Source organism: Leptodactylus fuscus, chromosome 5 (assembly GCF_031893055.1).
Source record: "Leptodactylus fuscus isolate aLepFus1 chromosome 5, aLepFus1.hap2, whole genome shotgun sequence".
In the NCBI taxonomy this organism is placed as follows: domain Eukaryota; kingdom Metazoa; phylum Chordata; class Amphibia; order Anura; family Leptodactylidae; genus Leptodactylus; species Leptodactylus fuscus.
Window position 1 is genome coordinate 137178552 of NC_134269.1, and position 27095 is coordinate 137205646.

The 27095-nt window shown below is 43.7% G+C and overlaps 2 protein-coding genes across 4 annotated transcripts in view; one reads left to right on the forward strand and one right to left on the reverse strand.

Annotated features, from left to right (window-relative positions):
* The window catches only part of TWF1 (twinfilin actin binding protein 1), a 43123-nt gene extending 17028 nt beyond the window's left edge, over positions 1-26095 (reverse strand). The window contains exons 1-2 of one of the 2 annotated variants that reach the window (XM_075274374.1): positions 25852-26095; positions 1183-1260 (exon numbers count right to left, since the gene is read on the reverse strand). In XM_075274374.1, the coding sequence (XP_075130475.1) occupies positions 1183-1260; positions 25852-26077 (304 nt within the window). In that variant the 5' untranslated portion in view covers positions 26078-26095. Of the gene's footprint in view, positions 1-1182; positions 1261-7893; positions 7945-25851 lie in introns of those variants that run through there. The other variant, XM_075274375.1, reaches the window with a different exon arrangement.
* The window catches only part of TMEM117 (transmembrane protein 117), a 223136-nt gene continuing 222028 nt past the window's right edge, over positions 25988-27095 (forward strand). For both annotated transcript variants that reach the window (XM_075274361.1, XM_075274364.1), the window contains exon 1: positions 25988-26103. The gene's annotated coding sequence lies outside the window, so the exon portion shown is untranslated. The remainder of the gene's footprint in view (positions 26104-27095) is intronic.

The following is a 27095-nucleotide window of genomic DNA, read 5'->3' on the forward strand; positions in this document are numbered from 1 at the left end:
TAGAGCACTACGGTACCGGCACCGTAAGCTCTTTACACCGGGCACAGATCGGGAAAGCCGACAGTGCGCTGAACTCCGCGCACTGTCGGCTTTCTGGCAGTATATAACACTGCATGTGCCCAAAAGTGGTGAAAGGTCCTCTTTAACCCCTAATTGCCCCTACACAACAAGCATTAAACCCTAGTAGCCTCTATACAATGAGCATTAGCCCCTAGGCAATGAGCATTAACCCATGATAGCCCCTAGGCAATGACCAGCAGCCCCTAGCAATGACCATTAACCCCCTAGGCAATATAGGCAACTATAACTGAAACCGAAAAATAAATAACTGAAACAGAATGTCAACGAGAATAAAAGAGATTTTGTTCATGTCGGTTATTTCAGTTTAGTTATTACAATATTTGCCATGTTCCACCTGAAAGTTTGTTCTGGCTGAACACATCTGAACTGAATCTGCTATTATATTCTGGTGTCTTCTGACCAATGTTAATTGCCTTTGCAACACTTGTGTCTATACATCAAGACCTCAGGCAGAAGTGCTGAATAGAACAAGGAGCTGCGTCGGAGCCCAAGATAGGCGAGTAACAGCTTTGGGGTTTTTTTTAATGTTTTGTCGCCTCCCATCCGCTTCAGCACATAATACTCTGGGGTCTGAAGAGACCCCAGACTATAACAGCAGTTTCAGTTCGGCTATGTTCAGCCCAAACAAATCTGCAAGGACAACCTCGAGACCAATCTAGCAAGGTTTGCCCAACACACACTCATACTTATATATACATATTAAAATACTTATACATATTTAAATCAAGCCCCTTTTAATGACCATTAACATTAATTGAGGCAAAATGCCTGATAATATGCAATTTCGATGGAGGTCATAATCGCCCAGCCCTAGTACTAGCATATGAAACAGATGTGTTTTACGATTCTTTTTAGTGAGATTTAACAATTTGAGATTTTCTTTACAGGACTTCAGTTAGTGCTAACACAAGCACATTTTTTCACATCTCTTTCATATTTTTTTTGTCACCTAAACAGCAGGAGGATGAAGCAAAGGAAAGTAGAAAAACCTTTTCCGATTGGTTAGAGAAGGAAAAAAAAGGGCTAAGATGTGCTTGTGTGTACAAATCCTGCATACATACAGTTTCTATATAAAAAGACAAAATAAAGAACTTTACAAACCATCCTCAATGTCCAGTTTCAAGAGCCTGTACTTTCCATTTCTTGCTTTGGCAAAGGTTTCTTGAACATCTTCACTCGCTGTTAGTAAAAGGAAATACGTGAGAAAGACATAATAAAAGGTCTTAAAACTTATATTACACCGTATTTTTCAGATTATAAGACGTATCGGGCCACAAGAGGCACCTAGCTTTTAGAGGAGGAAAATATGGGAAAAAAATTGAACACAGGGATATCTAAGGTACATGTGTTTCACAGTAATATTCTACTGTTATATGTATTCTAGAGAAAGGGGATGATTTAGATTTTTTGCTATTTTATTGCAAGTCCCATAGACTGAAATACAAGTGTATTTTAGTCTATGGGAGATTCTGTACATTTCCATTGTGGCTGGTCATAGACCAGCCGCAATAGTAACATTGCTATGACAGGCCTGGGAGCCTTCAGTCTAGCTATCCTTCCTCTCCTATAGGTCCTACCCTACCTATTCACCCCAACCCATATTACATACTTACCCTCCACAGCTTCTTCCTGTGAGATGGCCTCTTCTCCTCCTGTAATGTCTGTGCGCTCCTCCCGCGAGTCACCTCTACTTCGCATGTGTAGACATGCAGTAGAGATGATTTACTTGCAGCAGTGTGTGCACACACAGGTAGGAGAAGTCCGTGCACCCTGCCAGTACAGGAGGAAGACCCGTTTCACTGGAAGAAGCCATGGATGGGTAAGTATGAGTGAAGTGGAAGGGGGTAGTAGTAGTATGGACTATCCATTTCCGGAAATGTGGAAACAGTTTGTCAGCGGATTATGAGAAAATGTCCCTGAGAAGGCCACATGACCGCCCCAGGGATATGGGTAAATATATATTTTTTATTAATAATGTTATTTGGAAAATAGGAGGGGGTTTAGGTTAGTGTACAGATTTCATATTAGCCCGGACAACTCCTTTAAATAGCACATCAGGCACCAAAACTAACTGCTCCTGTTGCTCAGGAATGGTGGGGGCTAGAGAGAAAACTACGACTGTGCTGGAGTCATTGGAGCAGCAACTACTCACTGATGCTAAAAACTTAAATTGATGGAAGTGGTAAACATAAATAATAATAGCTAATAACAGCTTCATAATAAATAGGGAATTGTTGCCTGAGCCATTTCCATTGTGATGTATAAAGGTGAAGCCATGTTAACAGAACGGTTTACAAAATGTTTCATGTTTGCACTGAACAATCATAAACGGACAATAAAAGTTCACTAGGTACACTTACTAGTGTGGTGTGATTTGACACAATTGGTACAAAGTCTTCAACGGATTTCTTAAAGAGGTTAAAAAGCCTTAAACTATGAAAATCCCAGGAGTGGTCGGTGACATGAGGTAAATGTAGCCATTTTAATTTAAAGGGATATTCCCATGACCATAACATAAATTTGTAGACCGTTAAAAGTAAAACCTTTTTGCAACTATAAATAAGTTATAATTTTGAGTTTTAAAGTTTAAATAGCCTACAAGTTGAAATATGGCCACTAAACTGCAGAGCCCTGTTTATTGTTTTTTGTTCTGGTCTTATTTTTCTGATGCATTGTATCCATGAAAAGATCACAGTGTATAAACAACATTGCCACTAAGGACGTTGTATATTCACACAGAACGGCCCATCCCTTCCCTATTAGGAGAGAATAGCTGGTCTTGGGGCCTGGTAATGCTCACTGGAATGCAATGAACATTGTGCCATGTTTACATACAGTATAAAGTGCGGACGGATTGCACAAACTATTGACAAGCTCTGCTCCAAGGTAGGTGGAAGACATAAAAGGAACATAAGAGTAAAGGTCTAAGGAGGGATAAAATCTGAGTTGTGTAAGAAAAGGTGACAGACTGTAGAAAATAACCTATCAATGCTGCTCACCATTTATATTTATTGGAGCTAAAGTACGGTTAATCCACAGACCATATCATTACAGAACAATGCAACCAATAAATAACTATAAAGGGGTTGTCTACAATTTTATATAATTGGGCAAGGAGCAGAAACCAGTATAAAAGAATAAAATAAGCATTAGTCACTCATCCAAAAAATCCTGCAGTGACAACATCGAGTACATCAGTCACATGACAGCTGACAACCCCTTTAATTCTCAATAATTATATTTGATCTCTACAAGCCAAGACATCAGCATGTAGTATAAAACCCCAAACCAGGCCAAAGACTAATACGGATACACAGCATGGCTATGTGAATGGAGCCTTAAAGTGAACCTGTCAACAGGTCTGTGGCCACTAAACCAGCAGACTGTCCTTATACTGATGGATTTAGTGACCTAAATCAAACTCTCAGGCTTCAGTGGCTCCCAAAACATGTGCATTAACTACTAAAGTGGAGGACAGTAAACTTCTCTTCATTGTACAAGCACCTTGAAATGAGGTGTGCTCCATATCAAACACACCATGCACATGTGCTGACTGAGTCCAGGACTCCAGTTATTACACCAAGGCCCAACGTAAAAAAGCGCTGCTGGAACAACTGTGGCAGACTTTCTGCTTATATTATACCATAAGGAAAACACCAACGTTTCCAAAGGTATAACTGACATGCAGCAATTTACAGAACTGCTGCGAACATTTTTCTGTCATGTGTGGATGGGATTAGTCAGAGTCCCATCCACTCTACAGGTACTGTAAAATGCCGCTGCATTTATGCTACATGGGGCCCTAGCCTTACTCCTTCTTGGGATATGAGTTTGAAGAAAATAAAAGATATAAAAGATTTCTCCTATTATATATTTGCCCTAATGAGCTGTATTTTTTACTTTTTGTAATAAAAATTTTTTCTACTTTTTTGCCCCCCCACACTTGGTCTGCATTTATTTAGGCTCTCTTTTCACACTAATGTGGATAACTATTCTGGGTGATTTTGTCACTGAAATCATTGCACAATGCCACAGTTAGGGCACACTCCCACGACCAAGCTTCTGCTGTGAAACTCGGTCCATGTGTCGGCCAGATTTACAGGCCTGCACCTTATTTCTATGCTGTTAGGAGTCCTTCACTCCCAGCAACATACTATCCTAATACTATAATCAGAACAGTATGTCACTGGGTGGCAGGGACTCCTAGGAGCATAAATAACTACATGGCTAAGGGCGGGTTCACATCTGCGCAAATTTCCACTTTCAGATTTTCATCTTCTGCCCGAAAAACTGGACAGGAGACGGAAACCGGCAGTCAGTTTTCAAACCCATTAATTTGAATGGGTTTGCAAAGTGTCTGCCCGTGAGAGTCTTCTGCTCTCTGCAGCAAAACAGTTTTTTTTTTTAACCAGACACAAAGTCGGACATGCAGGACTCTGTGTCCGGTTTAAAAAAAAACAAAAAAACGTTTCACCGCCGAGAGCAGAAGACACTCACATGTGGACACTAAATGCCGGGTTTCCATCTCCTGTTGGCAGAAGATGGAAACCCACAAAGCTGAGACCGGCTGCAGGTGTGAACCCGCCTTTAGAGTCCCTCTCCCAGCATAAGGTGCAGGCCAGTAAATGCAGCCAACACACTGACTGAGTCTCACAGTTGAAACTGTCAGGTGAACATACCCTTAAAAGGTATTGATTTGCTATAACACAGCAGGTTTTTTTTTCTGTCATGCAAATATAACTTTAGGATATATTCATATGACTGTTTAAAAAACTATGAACAGTCGCATAGACTTCCATTTTTCTAAAAATACCAGTATGGTAGCCATTTTTCACTGTCATGTGTACAAGCTTTGATACATGTACCTGAGAGGGCGATGAAAATGATCTGATCCTAGGAACAAAATAGGTCAACATCCATATTAACTAAGTGTAAATGATACCCCCTAAAATGTATATCCATATTACTGATTCAGGACCTTATTACTACTGTTACATGTGGTTTCTTCCTATAAATACTGTTGGACTTCAACGGCAGTCCAATACTCAGGACCCTACTTTCAGCTAATGCACAACCATATGCTTTATGGTCAACTGTTTATTTCAATGGCCAGTAGGTAATTTAGAAAGGGAAATATATGACTGGACACGGCTATCTTCGGGGACAACAGCTGATCACCAACAGTTAGAGAAACCAGATCTTTGGGGATCTGCTGAAAATAGCCGAGTCATCTAGAGACAACCATTTTTAATTGGTTAAAGTTAACCATTGGCGGCAACACGGTGGCTCAGTGGTTAGCACTGCAGCCTTGCAGCGCTGGAGTCCTGGGTTTGAATCCCGCCAGGAACAACTTCTGCAAGGAGTTTGTATGTTCTCCCCGTGTTTGTGTGGATTTCGTCCCATACTACAAAGACATACTGATAGGAAGAAAAATGTAGATTGTAAGCCCTATAGGGCCCTATAGAGGGCTCACAATCTACAAAAAATAAATAAGTTAACCAATAGCTTTGTGAGCTCATAGTTTCTGTTCCTCTATCCAATCTTATGGTAAGGTAACAAATGACAATTCCTTGGAATGCAAAATAAGAATTATGTCTGTTACTCTTCTATATGATCCAAGACCCAGGGGTCACACAGTCTGCAGTACAGGAATTATAGAGCGAGGCACTCTACCTGGTACCATAACAGACAATAACTAGGTAGCTACACATCCAGTTACATACATAGAAGAAAGAAAAAGGTTATTCTGTGCCGCTGATTCCTGTCATACTATACCAGTATAATGTGACAGCAGAGCACTTATTACTGACTTCAGGTCAGAATACTGTCTGGTTACCAACAAATAGAGTACACTGGAAAGGCTACAGTTACACTTCTGAGCGTGCCTCAGGGGTCATGTATTATTTGTGTCATTTCTACACTTATGTTTGCTGCATTCTTGTTAGCCCTTCTAGGTCAGACATATGGGACAGCCTATATAGCAGATCTACGCAGTCATATGTGGAGGCCATACATTGCATAATGGGCACCTTCTCACCAGATCAGACCTTTTTCAGCCAGTTCATCTATGAGATGCTTTAGTTTAAAGTACATATGTCAAAGAGTATCAATAATGTGCAGAGAGAACCTATATAGGGCACCTATTAAACAGAGCGCAGTATACAAACGCTCTCCAAAAGAAACTGATTCATTCAAGTGGTTCCTTTAGCCGTGTAGCAACGTACATACAACTGGGGTTGTCGTCACTTGCAACTGCTGACATTTACTTAAAGAGGACCTGTCACCACTTGTGACTTGCCTGTGAAATGCTTAATGGGATATATCCCCATCTAGGACATATACGGTATATTCATCTTAAGTGAGTGGGACGTTTACCCTTCACGTGCAGTTCTCAACATTCACTTCTATGGAGCTTCTAGCTGAGCAGGAAGGCAGATTCTCAACTCACTGCAGCCATGAGGAATCAAGGATTCCTGTTCTTAAAAAGGACGCAGGTCCCAGACGTAGCAAATGTATTTATGGGACATTTTTAGCATCTCTGGTGGACAAGCCATACATGTCCAGAATGGGTATAGCCTTTCAAATTCCCCAAGATACAATTCTGAAGCATATTTCCAACACTTCTGTGTTGCTTTGCTGTGTCCCTCTGTCATTCTTTCTAGACTTATAAATCGTGTATACTAATCCAAAAAGAGTGTGACCCTACACAGTCTGACAATATTAGGTTGCGGGTTTGTGCAGGGACAGACCATAAACAGTTAGCACCTAGCTGTCAAGTTATTAAGAAATTTCCTAGGAATAATAGGAAGAGCAAAATGCAGAGTTCTGGTATCTTTTGGGGGGATCATCGCTGTAGTTTCAGGTTTTTCAGTTTTCTCCGTGTATGAAGACCTCAGTGTGATTTTCATGGGTGTTGCACTCCAGGCAATAAAGCCTAAGTGAAAACTGTCCTCATGAGGACAGAAAAAACGAATTGCAACACTGGCAATGGTTTAGTCCTTTGTTCTGCATCCCATGAAGGATCAGAACAGCAGCAGTGTGAACTGAGCCTTAGTTTTTTTCCATATACTTTTAAAACAAATGCCACTTTATTGCATACAATGGCACACAACTGCCATGTATCTGCGTGCGTGCGTGAGCAGGTCCCAAGTGGTATTCTTTCAACTCCTACGTTAACGTATACATTCGACAGTAAGGTCAAATACGGTATGAACAGGGCTTTATTTGCTGCAGTTCAGTAAAGTGTCAGCGCACATATAACCCAGCTAGCTCACACACGGGTCTTATTCCTGGCGCTACGGCCGGTCACTTAGACATGGCTATTGGTGACTTACAGTAACAAGGAAATCTGTCCAGGACTCTGGGGAGTAGAAAGAGTCCAATAGTTTATTCATCGGATATAAAAGACCTGAAGGAATCCAGCTATTCACACTGTAACATTATAGGCAGTCAGGCAGAGCTGCCAGCTGTTTCCTGTGTATTGTCTGACTACTGGAGGAATAATGGCAGAGTATAACACATCACCTGAGCTGGATGGGGTCCCTGTACAATACACAGTGCTGGAGAGGGCAGGATACACTCAGGTATTCCCTCCATTACATACACAGGACACCGCCGTCCAGTCCTGCCAATAGCTGGCCGCACACTTTGCTTAGCGCAGCATTAATACGAGATGTGAGCAGTCTCCAAGACGTGAAACCCGAGGCGGCCACTTCACCTCAGACTTTAGGCATTAGAGCCAAGGCTCAGCCCCTCCTCCCGGGCGCCCACCCAGAGCCCGCTGCTCCCTCTATATCCCCGGGCAGTACTCACCCTGGATACCGGTCTGGTGAGACATGTTGAGGAAGACTCTGCAGCTCCCGAACCTCAACCAGGAAGTGACAGGGCTGAGCCGGCTCCCGCGGGATACACGTCATCGGCCTGTGCGCGGGTTGCTCGGCAACGCAACCTGGTGCCAAACACAGGTCGCAGAGCACACCCAGGCTGCCATTGGAGCGCCGGGCGCAGGACACGCTCATTACTGCTCATTAGTAACACAAGCACAAGGCTAGCTGCATTACAGAATGGAGTAGAAAAACCACGTGACGGATTTAAAGGGAAACTCCAAAGGCTATATACTAGGACACAACTGGTGACGGCTCATAAAGTTTTGTTTGTGTAATGACAGTCACCTCTATTACGAAATTGTCTGACCTCTGCATAACCAATGCCGCCCCTGCTACCTCTTGTGTCACCCCCTCTACCTCATAGATTGTAAGCTCTTGCGAGCAGGGCCCTCAGTCCCATTGTGTGAAATGATGTTCTTTGTTATGTATCTGTCTGTATTTGAACCCTACTAGTTGTACAGTGCTGCGGAATATGTTGGCGCTATATGAATAAAATGTATTATTATATTATTATTATATACATATGGTAGAACAAAGAGGATAAAATTATGCCTGGTATGCAGTGGATCCAGTAGGTGGCACCACCTCCTATACCTCCCAACTTTCAAAGGACAGAAAGAGGCACAAGATGTGTGGCGCATTTGGCAAACTTAGCTTGACCCACTTCAATGTTGACTCCGCCCATTCTCATCCATTTTTCCATGTGGCTCTACACAGTATAACCCTCCTACAGTCACCCTAACATTATATGCCCCCACTTTATAATAATCCACTGCAACTGCACCACAGTATTAAAGAGGACCTTTAATGTCCTCTGGCACATAATACAACGCTAGAAAGCCGACAGTGTGCTGAATTCAGTGCTCTATCGGCTTTCCCCCACTGAAGAGCTATCGTTGCCGTTACCGTAGCTCTTCAGTGTCAGAAGGGAGTTTCTGACAGTCTGTCAGGAACGCCACTCCTCACAGTAGCATCTATTGCGCTGGACTGGCAGAGGGGGCATTCCTTACTGCCCAGCCATGACGCTGCCTCTCCGACCCTTACTGTACTCGTCCATAGACGAGTAGTGGGGGCGTTCCTCACCTTTCAGTGTCATGGCTGGGCGGTAAGGAACGCTCTCTCTCCCAGTACAGCACAATAGCCGCTACTGTGAGGAGGGGCAATCCTGATTGACTGTCAGAAACACTCTTCTGACAGTGAAGAGCTACGGTAACGGCACCAATAGCTCTTCAGCGAGGGCACACAACCGGAAAGCCGATAGTGCGCTGAATTCAGCGCACTGTCTGCTTTCTAGCAATGCCCGAGGACGTGAAAGGTCGTCTTTAAAGGGATTCTACCACTAAAACACATTTTTTTCTAGTTAACACGTCGGAATAGCCTTTAGAAAGGCTATTCGTCTCCTACCTTTGGATGGGCTCTCCGCCGCGCCGTTCGTTCAAAATACCGGTTTGTACCGGTATGCTAATGAGTTCTCTCGCAGTGATGGGGGCGTCCCACACGGGTAGTCTGAATAGAGACGCAGCCAGTGGTACCTCCCTTCTCCGTTGGTGTGACATTAGGTCAGTATCCTCGGAGGGGTGGGGGAGTATTCCACTGAGCTTACAACATTGCGTCTCATTCTGGCTTTAAACCTGTGAGTTTTAGGTGCACATCAAATGTTGGTAAAGGGAGATAGAGAAAGTTCAACTGCAGGGTGAATCAGAAGCAGTATCAAATCTCCCTTCCTCACAGAAGTGCTTGTCTTTTTTAATAGTGAGTTTGGGTGTGGAACACATTTTTGTTTTGCTTTTTGTGTGTCAATTTTTATTAAGGTCTAATAAAAGTGAAGTTTTATCTAAGAATATTCCTTTGGTGGATTAGTCAATCCCCCCTCAGTGAAACATTGTTAATAAGGAATAATACATCCTATTTTTCGGTGAATATGGGCGTCCCCCATCGCAGGACGCACTATGGCTGGGACCGCAATTTCGCGCATGCGCAGTACGTTCGGCAATCTTCGCCGAACAGAGCGTGCTGCGCAGGCCTCCGACAGGACGCTGAAGAAGCAAGGGGAGGATACGCAAGACCATAGAGGCGGCGCTGCAGTCGGTTTTCGAGCTGCAATGGGGACGCTGTATACACGGCTATGGACGCTGCCATAAATCAGCTGCCCTCTGATCCGGTGGACACGTGATCCACTGGGAGCAGTGTCCTGCCAGAGCTGCTGGGTCCTACAGGACCCCAGATCAGCTCTGTATACTGTGTATACAGTGTGCAGGAGGCTGTATTTCTCCTGTAACTGAGGTTAAATGTACCAGCCCCAGTTATAGGAGAAATCAGCCTCCAGTACAAAAAAAAAGTGATCAGATGTCCCCAAAGGTCTCTTATCACCTTATGCGGAGACAATCTGGAAAAAAAATAAAATAAAAATATAATTAAAAAGTTTAAAAAAAAGTAAATAAAATAATAATAAAAAATAAATAAATAATACGCTAATAAAACGCCGTTAGTAAAGGTTATAGCCCCACCCCTGACGACACCATACAAAATAAAAATTACCGTAACGGAGAGGAAAAACTATATTATAAAGTTTTTCAGTGTCACTTTGTGTTATTAAATAAAAAAAAAAAATTATAAATTGAAAACCAGACACAATTTCCCTCCTATTTTGTTTATATTTTCCTGGATATAAAAAAAATTAAAACACATTTGAAAAATAAAAATAACATAAAAATAAAGCCCTATGTGTCCCCGATAAAAGACGCAAAAATTAGTTGACTAAGACATACGAGAAAAATTTTACAGACCTCAAAACCGCACATACATAATAAACCTAAAATGTGTCTGGTCCTGGACCACAAATTGGCCCGGTACTGAAGTGGTTAAGAGGGTATTTATTTTCTAAATGTTTTTTTTTTTAACTTTTTTTTTGTTTCAATAGAGGACATGCTCAGTACTCTCCACTCCAAAACAGAAGAATTGCAGTGTATGACGGCCATCAGCCTATGCTACTCATGGCACACATTCAGCTCCTTATTGGATGTCTTTCCAAGGGAAAGAAATCTTGTCCAAATGCAGCAAGTACTCACTGCTTAGGATGAGCATTCTTGTACTTCATCCTCAACAGGTTAAAAATTACTGTGTGCACGGTCTAATCTTTGGCAATAACATTTTTGGTGTGAATATGTCACTATTATCTCTGGACTGCAAAGGTTTCAGATAATATCTCTTTGCTGAAAGAAGCATCAAGGGATTTAGGCTGAGTGTAGAGGGAGAAAAACCCAACTCTAATCAGAGTAGATGTCACCTGTGAGTCACTGGATGTTATTGTGCATGTATATGTGTGTTTTGTAGTACAGTAGGGATATGCAAGTTACATCCTAAGAGACAAACAGCTGGTCAGTGTGGCTCTGCCTGTTGGAACCTCCACTGATCACGAGAACTGGGGAATTTTTTATCCCCAGTCGGAATGGAGCAGCAGGATGAATATGTGTGCTGCCTTTCCATTCATTTTAGAGATAGCTGTACTTTGGCTATTGCCAATGATTACCACTGAACTGAATGGAGCAGTGGTGCTCATTTCCAAATTATTATCCCGTTCAAGCTGGGATGCAAAAAACACTGCAGTTCTTGTTATCGTAACCACATGGATTAGCAAGTGTCTCCCTATTTGTGGTAATTTGTAGAGATGAGCGAACACTAAAATGTTCGGGGTTCGAAATCCGATTTGAACAGCCGCACACTGTTTGAATGGGTTTCGAACCCCATTATAGTCTATGGGGGGAAATGCTCGTTTCAGGGGTACGCAACATTCAATCAAATTCTACTTATCAAGTCCATGAGTGAGGGTCGGGCTGGATTCTTCTCCCTGCGCAGCGTCCCCGCGTCCTCTTCCGGCCTTGAATTCACTCTGCTAGGCATCGGGCCTGGGCAGAGCCGACTGCGCATGCCCGCACTACAAGCGGACATGTGCAATCGGCTCTGCCCAGGCCCGATGCGTGGCAGAGTGAATTCAGAGCCGGAGGAGGACACGGGACGCTGCGCAGGGAGAAGACTTCTAAAGGTAAAAGAGAAGAACCAGCGTTGATTGGCAATGTATAGCATTCTGCCAATCAATGCTGGTTCTGCATCGAATCTTAACTTCGAACAGCTAGTAGTACTCGATCGAGTACTACTCGCTCATCTCTAGTATATGGTGAATTTACTAATGAAAATGTTCCAGGATTCATTATTAATCATTTTAGACACTTTTTACCTGTTATGCATCAACATGTATGACTTATCAAGAAAATGGCACGGCTTGGTGGAAAGCTATAGCTTAAGGCAGGGGTCTCAAACTCGCCCGCGGGCCGCATGTGGCCCCCCGAACAATTTTGTGCGGCCCGCACAAGCCTAGGGACGCCGGATCCAAGTTGAATCCGGACGTTTCACCATTTTGCCCACAGGCAGTTTTATATACTGCCGGAAAGCTGACAGGGCACTGAGTTCAGCGCACTGTCGGCTTTCCCGATGTGGGCCCAGTGTGAAGAGCTTACGGTCCGGTACCGTAGCTCTTCTATGGTCAGAAGAGCGTCTCTGACACTCAGTCAGAGACGTCCTTCTTCACAGCACAGCCAATCGCACTGTGCTGTGAGAGCCGGGAGGAACTCCCCCCGCCCTCCCTGATAATACTCGTCTATGGACGAGGACTGCGAGCAGAGGGAGGGGGCGTTCACATCGGGAAAGCCGACAGTGTGCTGAACTCAGCGCACTGTCAGCTTTCCGGCAGTATATAGAACTGCCTGTGGGCAAAATGGTGGAAGGTCCTCTTTAAACATTGAGGTGGAATGAAGGGGCTCATGACACTGGGGGCAGACGAAGGGAGGGGGGAGAACGGCATGACACTGGGGCAGAAATGGAGGGACATGAATCTGGGGGCAGAGATGGGGGGGACATGAAACTGGGGGCAGAAATGGAGGGACATGAATCTGGGGGCAGAGATGGGGGGACATGAATCTGGGGGCAGAGATGGAGGGACATGAATCTGAGGGCAGAGATGGGGGGACATGAATCTGGGGGCAGATGAAGGGTGTATATGTAACTGGGGGAAAGATGGAGGGGGGACATATAGTTTACGGGTGACTGTAGGAGGATTATACAGTGTGGGGGCACATGAAAAATGAATGGGCGGAGTCAACATAAAAGTGGGTGGAGCTAAATTTGCCGCGGTGCGGCCCGCCGACTGGCTGGGATCTTGCTCTGCGGCCCACATGCTGAGTTGAGTTTATTGGTGCAAACAGTTTATTGCATTTTTCTTGTAAATTGTTGTAAAGCCCACAAATAGGTGGTGTAAAGTTTCATTAGAAAATCTAAAGAGATGCCAAATTTATTATCCAGACTAGCATGAGCATTTTAGAAATTTCTAGTCTAAGTTTATTAAACCTACCCTAGTGCCTTTTAAAATCCTAGCAACGCCTCTCATAACTTTCTCCAAGGTCCTATCACAACTTAGTACCCAATAGATCCCAGGCTGTTTCTCATAGTAATTTTGCATCCATTCCATTTACCTCTTTCTTCCTCCATGTTCAAAGTCAGTTTCCTGTTTCTGCAATTATATAGTTTTTTTTTTTGGTCACATGTCGGCATTGGCAGACAACAGTTACCAGTTTAGAATTGTGGATTTTGGTGCCTATGGGATCTCTGTGGATGCTGGCATCTTCAGCTGGTGGATTCTTAACAACAGATATCCCTACCTGAAGCCTTCTCCTGCCTTGCTCTTCTGGACAATCAACGTCCTTCTTCATTGTGGAAGATGGTTTTATCTCTCTTGCCACGTCCTGCATTCTTTCCCATGATGAGGTTTGAACACCCAGAGTTGTGGGTGGTCTTTCTTGAATTTTCACAATGTGTAGTGTGGAATTATTCCTGCAGTGGACACACCATCCATGGAACATTGAAGATGTAACATTTTTCTACAGAATTCTATTGCAATGTTTGGGCTTTTAGTATGTGCTTTAAAAAATAAAAAAAAAAGTTTAACAATCATCTGCTTTGCAGTGTTCGATCCAAACTTTGCAACCCCGCCACAGCTCTTTATTTACATGGGAATTTTATGTTAATCTGGGAACTAGCACTTCCATTGTCAAATATCTACTTTCAATGTGATAAGCACTCATTTCACTCATTTTGTAACCATTGTGGTCCTGGAGTCTTTAGAAGCAGAACACATATTCAAAAATTTGGAGATAGGTGTTGCATTCCTAGCCAATTTTAGGTTGGAATGCAGTGTCTAGGCTGTGGCGGAAGTGCCACAGCAAAAAAAACAAAAAGCTGCGTTTTACAGTACCTGGAAAGTGGATGGTTTTCTGCTGGGTTATGCTATCCACACATTGCACAAAAAATCTGTTGCGGAAATGCTACAATTTAAAAAAGGCTTGCGTTTTTGTAAATCACAGTATGTGAATTATACCTACGGAAATACTGGTGTTTTCCATATAGGTATAATAGAGGCATAATGTCAGCAGAGGAAAATTCTGTGTGATATGTTTCTGCCCTATCTTTTCCGCAGTGTTTTTTGACTGCAGTTTGCTACGTGGGGCCATAGTCTTAAACTATCTATGAGGCCACCTATTTTAGTTAATCCAATGCACAATGTCAGAACAAAGTAGTCTAATAATAATCTAGTTTAGATATGAGCGAATAGTATTCAATCGAATAGTAGTATTCGATCAAATACCTTCCTTTGCATAGTTATTGGTGTACTCGGTCGAATACCACGTGGTAAATATTCGATTCCCCTCCCATGTTGCCTGGTGCTTTTTTTTACAACAATAACTATGCAGGGGAGGTATTCGATTGAATAAATTCGCTCATCTCTAATATAGTCAATAAAAATATTTAGCTATATAACAATTTTAAAGGGATTCTACCATTAAATACTTTTTTTTGTGGATAAGACGTCGGAATAGCTTTTAGAAAGGCTATTTGTTTCTTACCTTTAGATGTGGTCTACGCTGCGCCGTTCCTTAGAAATACCGGTTTTTACCAGTATGCAAATGAGTTCTCCCGCAGCGATGGGGGCGGGCCCCAGCGCTCAAACAGCAATGGAGGCATTTCCACCGCTGCCAGAGAAGTGTCTAAAGCGCCGCCTCCTTCTTCGTCCGCCGCGTCCTTCTTGGTCAGCCGCATCAACCTCAATGTCTTCTTCCGGCGCAGGCTCGTAACTTCTAGTAGGGCAGAGAAGACTGCGCAGGCACACAGGCCACGGGAAAATGGCCGCTAACAATACTGTGCAACCGGCCATTTTCTTGTGGCCTGTGCGCCTGCGCATTCTGCTCTGCCCAAGGCCTACAAGTTAAGAGCCTGCGCCGGAAGAAGACATTGAAGTTGACGCGGCGGACGAAGAAGGAGGCGGCGCTTGGAGACACTTCTGTGGCAGCGGTGTGCACGCCTCCATCGCTGTTTGAGCGCTGGGGCCCGCCCCCATCACTTCGGGGAACTCATTTGCATACCGGTAAAAAACCGATATTTCTAAGGAACGGCGCAACGGAGACCACGTCCAAAGGTAAGAGACGAATAGCCTTTCTAAAGGCTATTGCGACATCTTATCCACAAAACAAAAGATTTTAATGGTAGAATCCCTTTAAATCTTACTAATACTGTGTTTCATTTAGAAAAGATTGGCTTGCATTTCTGAAACAGACCAATAAGGATTTAGGTTTTAGGCACAGTATGCCTTTATGGGAAGCCATTTCATAAATAGTAAAGCAGACTGTGCTATTCCATACAACTGAAAACAAGGTATACGAATTTATATAGTACCAGGCCAATGGAGGCCAAAAGAACACACTTTTTAGTTTCTGTTAGTAAATGCAAGCCTATGAATATACTCCATGTATGTGCTGGGAGCTTTCCCAGGGAATGTGTCCCAAAGACACTGCAATTTCAATGTGAATTCAGTCTAATTTGCTGATTGCATAGGTTTTCAAAAATAGACCTTGCTGTCTCTGCAACAGTTAATAATGCTTCTCACCTGACTTTCCTTGCACTCCCTTGTGGTCTGTTGTCTCCTTACACTCAGTAATTCTGTTTAATCAGGGACAACGTCTACGTTGCTCTATTTTATTTGTGTTATTGAGAATGATACCATTTATTATTATGTTGAAAGCAAATATAATTCAAGAAATGTGGATATAATGAAAGCATGTTGATCTACTAAAACAGGAAATTTATCAGGTATTTATCTCTGCATATCTTTTTTTTTAATAGAATCAGCAGGTGTACAGAACATCTACAATTGCTTTTACTTGTTTCCTTAATTCCCAGTGACTACCACACCAAAGGCCCCGGGAAAGCTTGATTTACGGATGTAGATTTCTGGCTTTCTCTGGGAGCTGCTGGCATGTTCTGCATTTGTTTACCTGGTGTATTTTCCTGTGCGTCTAGCTAGCCTACAACTACCATAATGCTTTGCTCCCTCCCCTCCTTCAAATCTCCTCCCTGTCTCTCTAGCTAGCCCGTCCACTACCATACCTCCCAACCATCCTGATTTCCGCGGGACACTCATACTTTACTACCTCTGTCCTGCAGTCCCGCGCAGCTCCCTACATGTCCCGCTATGTCCCTTTAATGATTTACTGATCAATCATTCCTCTGATCACCGCCTGCTCTTATAGCAGTTAAGAGGCTGCGGTGATAGGAGGAACACTTCACTATGTTTCAAGGACCTTGTGTGAAAATCACACGGTCACGTGACTAGGTGGGTGGGTGTCAGTGTCCCATGCAGTGAAGAGAAGAAGAGATCCGTGTAAGGTACTGAGAAGGGAGAAGGAAGGGGGGATGTGAGATACAGGATGGAGAGAGAAAGTGTGTGTGTGTCTGTATGTGTCTGTCTGTGTTTGTCATTATACTGGGGCAGAGATGGAGGGGGGACATGAAACTGGGGGCAGATGAAAGGGGATATGAAACTGAGAGAGAAATGGAGAGGGGGAAATGAAACTGGGGGGCAAAGATGGAGGAGGAACATGAAATGGAGCAGATAAAGGGGGCACTTAAACTGGGGGACATTAAACTGGGGACAACTGGAGGGGAGCATTAAACTGTGGGAGTAGCTGGAGGGGGACCTATCTACCTCTAGTTGCCCCCAGTTTAATGTCCCACTTCATCTGCCATTTATTTATTGCCCCCTCCAACTACCCCCATTGCTAATGTCCCCCTCCAGCTGCTCTAGTTTCATGTTTAAACTTGGGCACCAGGAGAGGGACTTAAAGCGGTATTCCCATAACTCTTTTTCTGCAGCCTGAAGGTTCTGTACTCTCTTCACTTCCTGGGTTTCTTGCACATTGGTGGGCGGGGTTTCAGTTGCTCTGCTATCTGCTATGATCGACAGTATGACGCTGATGAGGAAACTGATGTAGCAGAGCTGGATTTGAGTCAGCTTGCATTACATACAGAGGTAACTGACTCCTTATCTCAGCCCTTATCAGTCAAATTCAATTAAACCGGCTGATAAGTGGAAAAGCTGAAGAGAGACAGCACAGTAATCCTCTCACCTCCCCCTCCCCTATATGAGGAGCTCTGTTGCTTGTCAGCCCCTCCCTCTTCCCCTGAGAGAAGGCAGCTACATCACTTGACAAATGAGCAGATAATCCCAAAGGGCCAGTGTCAATAATGAAGTGAATAAATTAAGATAGCGGCCAAACAAAGCAGTTTTGATAAAGCAATGTATGTAGGAAAAGTCTTATATCCACATAAGCTAGCAGTATAGATAGGATCCTTGTTATGGGACAACCCATTTAACCCCTTCCCGACATCCGCCGTAATAGAACGGCGCTGCCGGGAAGGACTTCCCGCAAACACATGGTGCGCACGCAGAACCTGTGTGCGCACCATGCCCTGTGGGTGTCAGCCGTATGTTACGCTGACAATACCCTGTAACACCCGCGGTCGTAACCGGGTCTGATCGTGGGTGTTAACCCCTGAGATGCCAGCGGTCAAACATGACCGCCGGCATCTCCGGGGTTTCGGTTTACTATGGTGCCGATCGCAAGGGGTGCCGATGTTCGTAGGGGGCAGCCCGGGGTCTGATCAGTGACCCCGGGTCTGCCCCATCAGTTACCCCCTCCATGTACCTGGAGGATCCTGCCCAAAAGGAAGCTGTCAGCCCTGTGCGTCTACACAGGCTGACAGCTCCCTCTACACTGCAATAACGTGTAACACGTGTATTGCAGCGTATATATAGTGAAGCAGTAATCAGCAGATCACTGCTTCAATCCCCCATGGGGACAGAAAAAAAAAGTGATAAAAAAGTAAAAATAAAAAAGTTTAAATAAGTTTAAAATAAATTAGAAATAAATAAAGCCCAAAAAATCCCTTTTTCCCCATATAAAATGTTTTATTATGTAAAATAAAGAAAAATAGAAAAAAACATTACATATTTGGTATCACTGCGTCCGTAATAACCTGAACAATAAAATTAAAACATTATTTAACCTGAACGGCGAACGTCATAAAAAAAACTTAGAAAACTGCACAAAATAATGATTATTCACCACCTTTCCCTTACAAAATGTTCAATAAAAAGTAATCAAATGGTCAGATGAAAACCAAAATGGTACCAATAAAAAGCAGAGGTCATCCCACAAAAAATAAGCCCTCAACCAGGGCTTTTTTTTTATATAGTTCACATTTCACATAAAATGTTACATTTATGCATTGCGGCGAACAAGGGGGTTAAGCAACTGCCTCCACTGACAGCCTGCGCTGCCTGCCACCAAGAGGGCGGTCATTAAAGAAGACCTTTCATGGTCCAGGGCACAGGCAGTTCTATATACTGCTGGAAAGCCGACAGTGCGCTGAATTCAGTGCACTGTCGGATTTTCCGATCTGTGCTCCAGGTGAAGAGCTATCGGTCCCGGTACCGTAGCTCTTTACAGTCAGAAGGGAGTTCCTGACAGTCAGTCAGGTACGTCCTTCTCCATAGCAACGCCTATTGCGCTGTACTGTGTGAGCACACCCGCTCACCCTGTACAGCGCGATAGGCGCTGCTGTGGAGAAGGACATTCGTGACAGACTGTCAGGAACGCCCTTCTGACTGTAAAGAGCTACAGTACCGGGACCGATAGCTCTTTACCCAGGGCACAGATTGGGAAAGCCGACAGTGCGCTGAATTCAGCGCACTGTCGGCTTTACAGCAGTATATAGAACTGTCTGTGCCCCAAAACATGAAAGGTCCTCTTCACTCTCCAGCGACGCCTCCATCTTCTTCAGGAATGTCCTCTTCCTGTGTCTTCTACCGGTATAGGCGGTGAAGCTTCTAGGCCTCGGGCAGAGCCAACTGCATATGCCCACAGCTACAAGAAAAATAGCCACCTACACAGTAAGTGGCCATTTTCTTGTGGCCTGTGGGCATGCGCAGTCAGTTCTGCCTGAGGCCTATGAGTTTCACTGCTGGGGTCCATTCCTATCACCAGTTGATCATCAGAGGATGCTAAGTGTAAATAGTCAGAGAGTCTAAATTGAACCTTGTTGCAGATTGCACTAAAATAGCGTTCTGTCCACTCCCATGCCGGCACGGAGCAGCGGAGAAGATGGCTTTAAATAGCTATAAGCCCGCTCAATAATCGCCGATCCTACCAATCATGGTGCTAGATCGCGCCCATCCTCTTTCTCGACCCAGGAATCAGGCTTTGCGCATGTGTGCTGTGGCCATCAATAGAATACACGGAGTGGGACCAACCTCCACTACAGCCCCGCCTCATGGCCGGAGTAAATAAAAGTTCCCGATCAGACGCTAGCAACAAACTAGCGTAAGTTACACAGAGAAGAATAAGCAGGTAAGTACAGTAATCCCTGCAGTCTCATGGTGTCTGGTAAAGCAGCAATGTCATATGGGCCAATAGTCCGTCCTCGGGGCAGATCTTGGAGGAGCGGCAGAGACTTCATCTCTCTTATATCCCATAACAGAGAAATCCTTCCAATGCTGATTATAAGAACAAGGACACAATGTTGTACATTACACAGCGGCCTGCGGAACGTTCCGGGCTTTTCCTATATCCCCTGTTATAGTAACTAATACAGTGATAATGGACGTGTTAACCCTTGTCTGTCCGGAGGACCAGGATAATAATCGCCACAGACGTACAATAATGGATTTCATACTGGAATGTCTTCAGTCATGGAAACATCAAAAAACTCAACATAGAGATTGTCGCAATGTTGAGGTTATATAGTTTTACAGCAACAAATTCCCCTGGCGCCCGACCTTGTAGTAATAAAATAATTCACATCTAGGGACATTTGTATAAAAAAGAAGAAATCTGGACTCCAGCTCCTATACAGACTGATGTGTCTCCATCGTAACAGACCACAAACAATCCTTTATGTAGTCTTATCCTGCTGTTATTCTGGAACTCATCTGTGTCCTACATTTTACTAATATGTGGGCATAAACCTGATGTAGGGAGTAGATGGATCCCAATATGGCCGCAGGATCAGACTACACAGGTTCTGCTTGTAGTCTGTTACCATGGTGACGTGTAGGTCTGCAGAGGAGCTGCAGGTACATAATAGTAGGGACTTTATAGTCTACATCTAGCCCATGGATTAGTCATGGATGGGGCTGGTGGTCAGCAACTAGAGTCCTAGGGGTCCCACCATGAAACTGGTATAATAATATGTTTGCACTGTTACAGACGCCATGACTGAACATTGACAGTGATATAGCTGGTTTTATTATAAGTACTGTATGACTGTACTATTGTGACATTGTATGGTGGTATTATAGGACTGTACCATTTTCACATTGTGCGGTGGTATTATAGGACGTTTTGTGGTAGCATTATAGGATTGTACTAATTTAGCATTGTTTGGCATTATAGGATTTTACTATTTTGAAATTTTGTATCAATATTATAGGACTGTACCCTTTTGACAGTATATGGTGTTATTATAGGACTGTACTATTGTGACATTTTATGGTGGTATTATAGGATGTATTATATTGATATTGTATGGTGGTATTATAGGGCTGTATTATATAGACATTGTATGGTGGTATTATATAACCACTGTTTCTATTAGCAGGCCATTTTCCACCTGGCCTGAGTCATTGTGATGTGTGCACAGTGACATCACAAGCAAGTAGCCCTGGCGACAGTGACATCATTGCTTAGAATCCTTTGACCTGTGAGGTTTCCTTCTTAAGTTCTGTCGTCGCTCTCTTCAAAAGAAGTTGTGTGTCCTGCACCTCTACAATCAGGGGTGAACCTAACTTTTTTGCTGCCCGAGGCAGACGACAGAAAGCCGCCCCCCCCCCCCCGCGGAGCGAAGGGGTGTGTGGCAGAGCGGCGCTAGCAGGCAGGGAGAGGACCTGCTCTCTGCCTGAGCGTGAGGGGAGGCCGCTGGAGCAGTGCTGCATCCACAGGGCCTCCCCAATCCACCGCTCGCTTCCTGTGCCGGGCTGCCAAGACAATGACGCTAAGCCAGTCCAGGACAGCTTGGGGCCCTGGCATAGCGCCGCCTGAAGCGGTCGCTTCAGGTTGCCTCATGGGAGGTGTTTACAATACTCACTGTACTGAAGGAAAATTTCTGAATAAGTCAGTTTTTATTAATATGCTAATGAGCTTTCAGCCAGTACAGGAAGTTCCCAGCAGCCTGAAGGGCCACACGGTGGCTCAGTGGTTAGCACTGCAGCCTTGCAGCACTGGAATCCTGGTGTTCAAATCCCGCCAAGGGCAAAAAAACATCTGCAAGGAGTTTGTATGTTCTCCCCGTGTTTGTATGGATTTCCATCCCATATTCCAAATAAAGATATACTGATAGGGAAAAATGTACATTGTGAGCTCTATGTGGGCTCACAATCTACATTTAAAAAAAAAAAAAAAAAAAGGAAGTTCCCAGCAGCCTCCTCTCTCCTATTATCTCCCATGTGTGTGAGGCAAACAGGAAGCTGAGTCATCAGCAGCAGCAGCCTCCCATAGGAAACAACAGGAGAGGAGTGCACGATGTATTGTGCAACAGTCTCATTAGCATATGAATAAAAACGGACTTATTCAGAAACCACTGAGGCAATCTACATACTAAAGGTAGGTGTGGAATAGCCTTTCTAGAGGCTATGCAAAGATGTGATTAGTTAAAAATGACTTTTCCCAGTGATAGAGCCCCTTTAAAGATGCCATCAACGAAATTGGCAAGTGTATATTTCTCGGTCTTGCCATTCTCGCCATCTGTACCTGTTGCCTCTGCAGACTTTTCTCCGACTTTTGTGACAAACACAGGGATAAAATCCCAAATGACAAACTGGTGAACATGGCTATATCGAAACATCAATCACATGATGAGAAGGAAGGATGATCCTTATAGATCCTGGGAATGTGGGGTCAGTTACCAACAGCCAAGACCCACAAACACTTCCCTATTCTTATAATTGGACTTGACTTTTACCTGACTTTTCTTTTTTACCCTGAATGTGACTTAAATACCTGATGTGACTTCTACCGGATGTGACAATAACCCTGGATGTGACCTTTCTACCGGATATGATTATTTCCACTTTACATTGCTGCCTGTGAACCCTTAATCCACCATTCTGCTCTCGCCTGCCGCCATGCCATCTAATAAAACCAATATGTGGCAATAATAATATTTCTGACTTCTACCATTTCTTTCCTTGTTTTTTAGCTTCATTCAGATACAAACTCTTTGATGTCTCATTCCATATATAAGAAATTCAAATACTGTGATCGGGGATTCTTCAAAGTGAACGGGGATTCTTCAGTCAATATATAGATGCCTTGTGTGTGTATATATATATATATATATATATATATATAATGTTGGATTGTGTAATAAAAAGAGGAGTGGTCCTATCCATATTCAGTTATTCTATGATGACACCTTCCCGATACGCTCCTGCTCACCTAGGGGTCAGTCAGGTCTCCTACAATAGAGGTTGTAGCAGGAGCACTCCGGGTCCTCTTCTGGTCTCTTCCAGCCTCCTGGGTGATGTTATGTGTTCCAGGGTCATCACTGAGGTCAGGATCAGGTGAATATATCTATCGCTATTTTAGATAAGTGTCACACACATCTGTGAGCACAGTATAGGCCAGACGGCCTATTATGCAAAATAGCACCACATCTGTCCACAGGTTATATGCAGTATTGCAGGTCCTTGATGTCAATGGAGCTGAGCTGCAATACCAGAGACAACCCCTGGGTAAGGGTGGCGTTGTTTCTGGAAAAAAGCAGCATGTGTTTCTAATCTTGAACAATCCCTTTAAAGGGGTTGTGTAGGATTAAAAAACATGGCTGCTTTTTTCTTCAGGAAGTGATATTATGTCCATTAGTCACATGGTCATGCTGTTGCTCAGTCCCATTCATTTAATAGGACTGAGCTGTAGCATTATCATGTGACCAATGGGCGAGAAGTCAATTCCTGAGGAGCAGCCATGTTTTCTACTCCTACACAACCCCTTTAAGTTCTAATATAACCAATCCTTATTTGCCCCAGCAGAAAACATCAGAACAATGGGCATATTGGCTGATTCTCCCACAATGTCCACTCTTTGGGAAGACCTCCTAGATTGACCAAAGCATGGGCAAATCTTGTACCATCCTGTGGGGTACCACAGGAACTGACTGGAAGCAGTCTAAGCATGGCAGCAATGGGTATGGGCCCCATTTTGGCCAGGGGTCCATAGGCACCACCCAAGTGATTAGTACATACCTGCTGACAAGTCAATGGGACAAAGCCACAAAACCCTGAATTGCTGCTACTTACTAATTCAGTCATAAGTGGCCGCAGTGTTTGGCCGTCCCCATTTAAAAAGGTTTTCTGGACCTCAGGTGTCTTTTATGGCCACAGGATAGGTCACAAGTATCCGATCAGCGAAGGTCTGACTGCCGGACTTTGCACCGATCAGCTGATCCGGCTGCCTTCAGGTGCTGGAGATACTTCAACCCCGTCCCATGTGGTAACTTCTGATGGATTGGTGCAGAGTCCGGTTGTCAGAGATCTTCTCCATCTATCAGATATTGATCTATCCTGTTCATAGGACATGTAGACAGCATGACTGGTGCTGAGAGTTGAGCGACCACCAGTCTCATTTTGATGGTCAATTATATCAATATATTGTTGATCAGAGTTCCTGACAATGGTGAGGAATCAAAACACAAATTATATTACAAACTTACCAAATTTTTCATTATACAGCGATTATGATTTATTAAATTAATTTATCCTATTTATTAGTACGCAGACAGCACATAAAGCATAGGAAAGACAATAGACACGCTCTCTGCACACATGGATCATCACAACTCCCAACCGTCCCGGATTCCACGGGACATTCACGGATTCGGTGTCCTGTCCCGCGTTCCCGGTCGGCGGGAGGTATGTCCCGGTTTAAACTCAGATCTGCATCCGAAGTTATTTGGTATCTTTTACACGTTACTGCAATGTTCTTGGTTACTGCTGACTTTAGGCACAACTCATCCAGCTGTTACTTACAGAAGTACTCTGATGACTCTGCTATAGTAGGCCTTATCACTGATGGCGACGATAGGGAATACAGAGACTTAAACCGGGATTTTGTTGAATGGTGCCAGCAGAACCATCTCAGGATTAATGCTGGGAAGACCAAGGAGATGGTGGTGGACTTTGGGAAACGGAGGAGTGCTCCGACCCCGGTGGAGATCCAGGGGACATGTATTGAGATAGTCAGGACCTATAAGTATCTGGGTGTGATCCTCAACAATAAACTAGACTGGGCTGATCACCTGGAGGTGCTGCACAGAAAGGGCCACAGCAGACTCTACCTGCTCAGGAGGCTGAGGGCCTTCGGAGTCCAGGGGACACTTCTTAGGGCCTTTTTCAACTCGGTGGTTGCTTCAGCTATCTTTTTCGGTGTAGCCTGCTGGGGGAGCAGTATATCAACCAGGGACAGAAATAGACTTGACAGGCTGATCAGGAGGGCCAGCTCTGTCCTGGGGAGCGCCTTGGACCCAGTACAGGTGGTGGGTGACAGAAGGATACTGTCTGTGGTGACCTCCATGCGGGAGAACAAATACCACCCCATGTATGAGACCTTGATGGGACTTAGCAGCACTGTAAGTGACCGTCTGCTCCACCCCAAGTGTGAGAAGGAGCGCTATCACAGGTCCTTCCTTCCAACCGCGATCAGGCTGTATAATCTACATCAGACCAAGCGAAGATCACTCCGCACAGAGAACTAAATGACTATGAATGTCCTCCTTCTTTCTTCTCTGTTCCTTAGCTGCTATGGACTCCTAGTATATCTTTCTCAGCATTTGTGTGTCTACTACTTCTGTAATATATTACTGTGTATTATTATGTATCTGTATTACTATGCTGCTGTAACATGCTGAAATTTCCCCACTGTGGGACTATTAAAAGATTATCTTATCTTTATACATCATTAAATTTAATTATTTTCGATAGATATTTAACAATGTTTAAAAAAATATTTTTTTTTTTTTCATTTGCTAAAGAGAAAGCAGACCTTATAGAGGGGAAGGGATACAAGAAGACATATCCTTCTCCCTTCTGCTAGAGGATAAAATTCATTCCAATCCAATTTGTTTCCATCCTAGTATTATATTGTGTTAAGTGCTATCTCAGATGATCTTCTATTAGATTGGAGGGCAAACCTTGACTGTAGACTAAATCTCAGGAACAAAAGACAGCTTTATCCTGACTACAAATACTGTCCTGTTCCCATAAATCAGCTCAGCCTATTAACCCTTTAAGAACACCTATTGTTCCATTAAACACGGTAGATCACAGACTGAATTGGATGCACCTTGGTCTGTTTTTTTCAGCCTTACAAACTGTTACTATATGACGTAATTTCTGTAAATCCTATGGCTGCCAAGTGTGCCACTACACATGCTGTGATGTAATACTCACCCCTAATGCCTAATCGTATTACTGCAATGAATGGACGTTCAGTAGGAGAGATCACACCGAAAGGACACGAGCTGCTTCCCTGTGTTTGGTGCAAGCAGAGCACATGAGTGAATGGAGCATTGGCAGCTAGAATATGGGGCGTGGGCTTGAGGTCTGCATGGCTATTCCTGGAAGCTGAAGCAATGCCCTGGAAGCTCTCCCCCTCGCTCGCAGGATAAAGATTCATGAATAGAGCAGTGTTTGATCAGGCTGGTAAGTGATGGCCTCTGTAGACAGCTCTCTACACAAATCTCAGCATTGCACTAAATGCACCATTATACACTCACTGGCATGTGGGTGTAGTCAGGAACTATGCTACAGGCACAAGGTGAGAGCATTTGCACCCACCCTCTCTGTACTAATCCCTATGGAATAAACCATGCACATCATTAGCTTGTAAATGACTGGGACATGTCTACCTGTATTAAAGGGAAATGGCAGATAATTTCAGAAAGAGACGTTTCAAACTAAGCCATGTGACTACAACAAATCCAACTGTGATGGGTTATTAATACGTCTTATGACATTTGTACTCTGTTCTAAATATTGATAATAGATTGTGGTAGGAAGTATATACAAATACAGTATACACAGCACATAGATACCAATGTACAGGAGAAAGGTTAAAACAAATACCTAAAAAAACTGTTTAGCAAGTTTTATTTCCAAGCCACATTAAAGTATTGTTTTACTTTATAGTATTACAAAATACCTTATTTTTATTTTTTATAACATTGAGTTAAGTCTTTCCTATTCATTTTCTGTTCTTGAAAGAATTACTTGTAAATGATATGATAAATTTTAAAATACCTGAAAATACTATATTTACTTATTTTTAGATGACTTTACAGTTGTTGTTGTTTTTTTTTCCCATTAGAAGAATTCTATATACTGTATACATCAGCTCATAAACATTACACTTTTCCTACAGTTCAGCCAATACTGAAACTTATGCTTTCTTCACATCTGGGTTTGTATTCCGTCCAGGGGAGTCTGCATGGGGACCCCCCGAACGGAATACCAAAAGCAATTGCAAGCGCTGTGCAGTAAAAGCACACAGACCCCATAGACTATAATGGGGTCCGTATGTGTGCTGCGCACTGCCCGCACAAATGATGCGGACAGGAACGTAGATTGTGAACTACTTTCCTGTCCGCATGATACCTGGAAATCTGGCGGCAAGCACACGGACGCCATTATAGTCT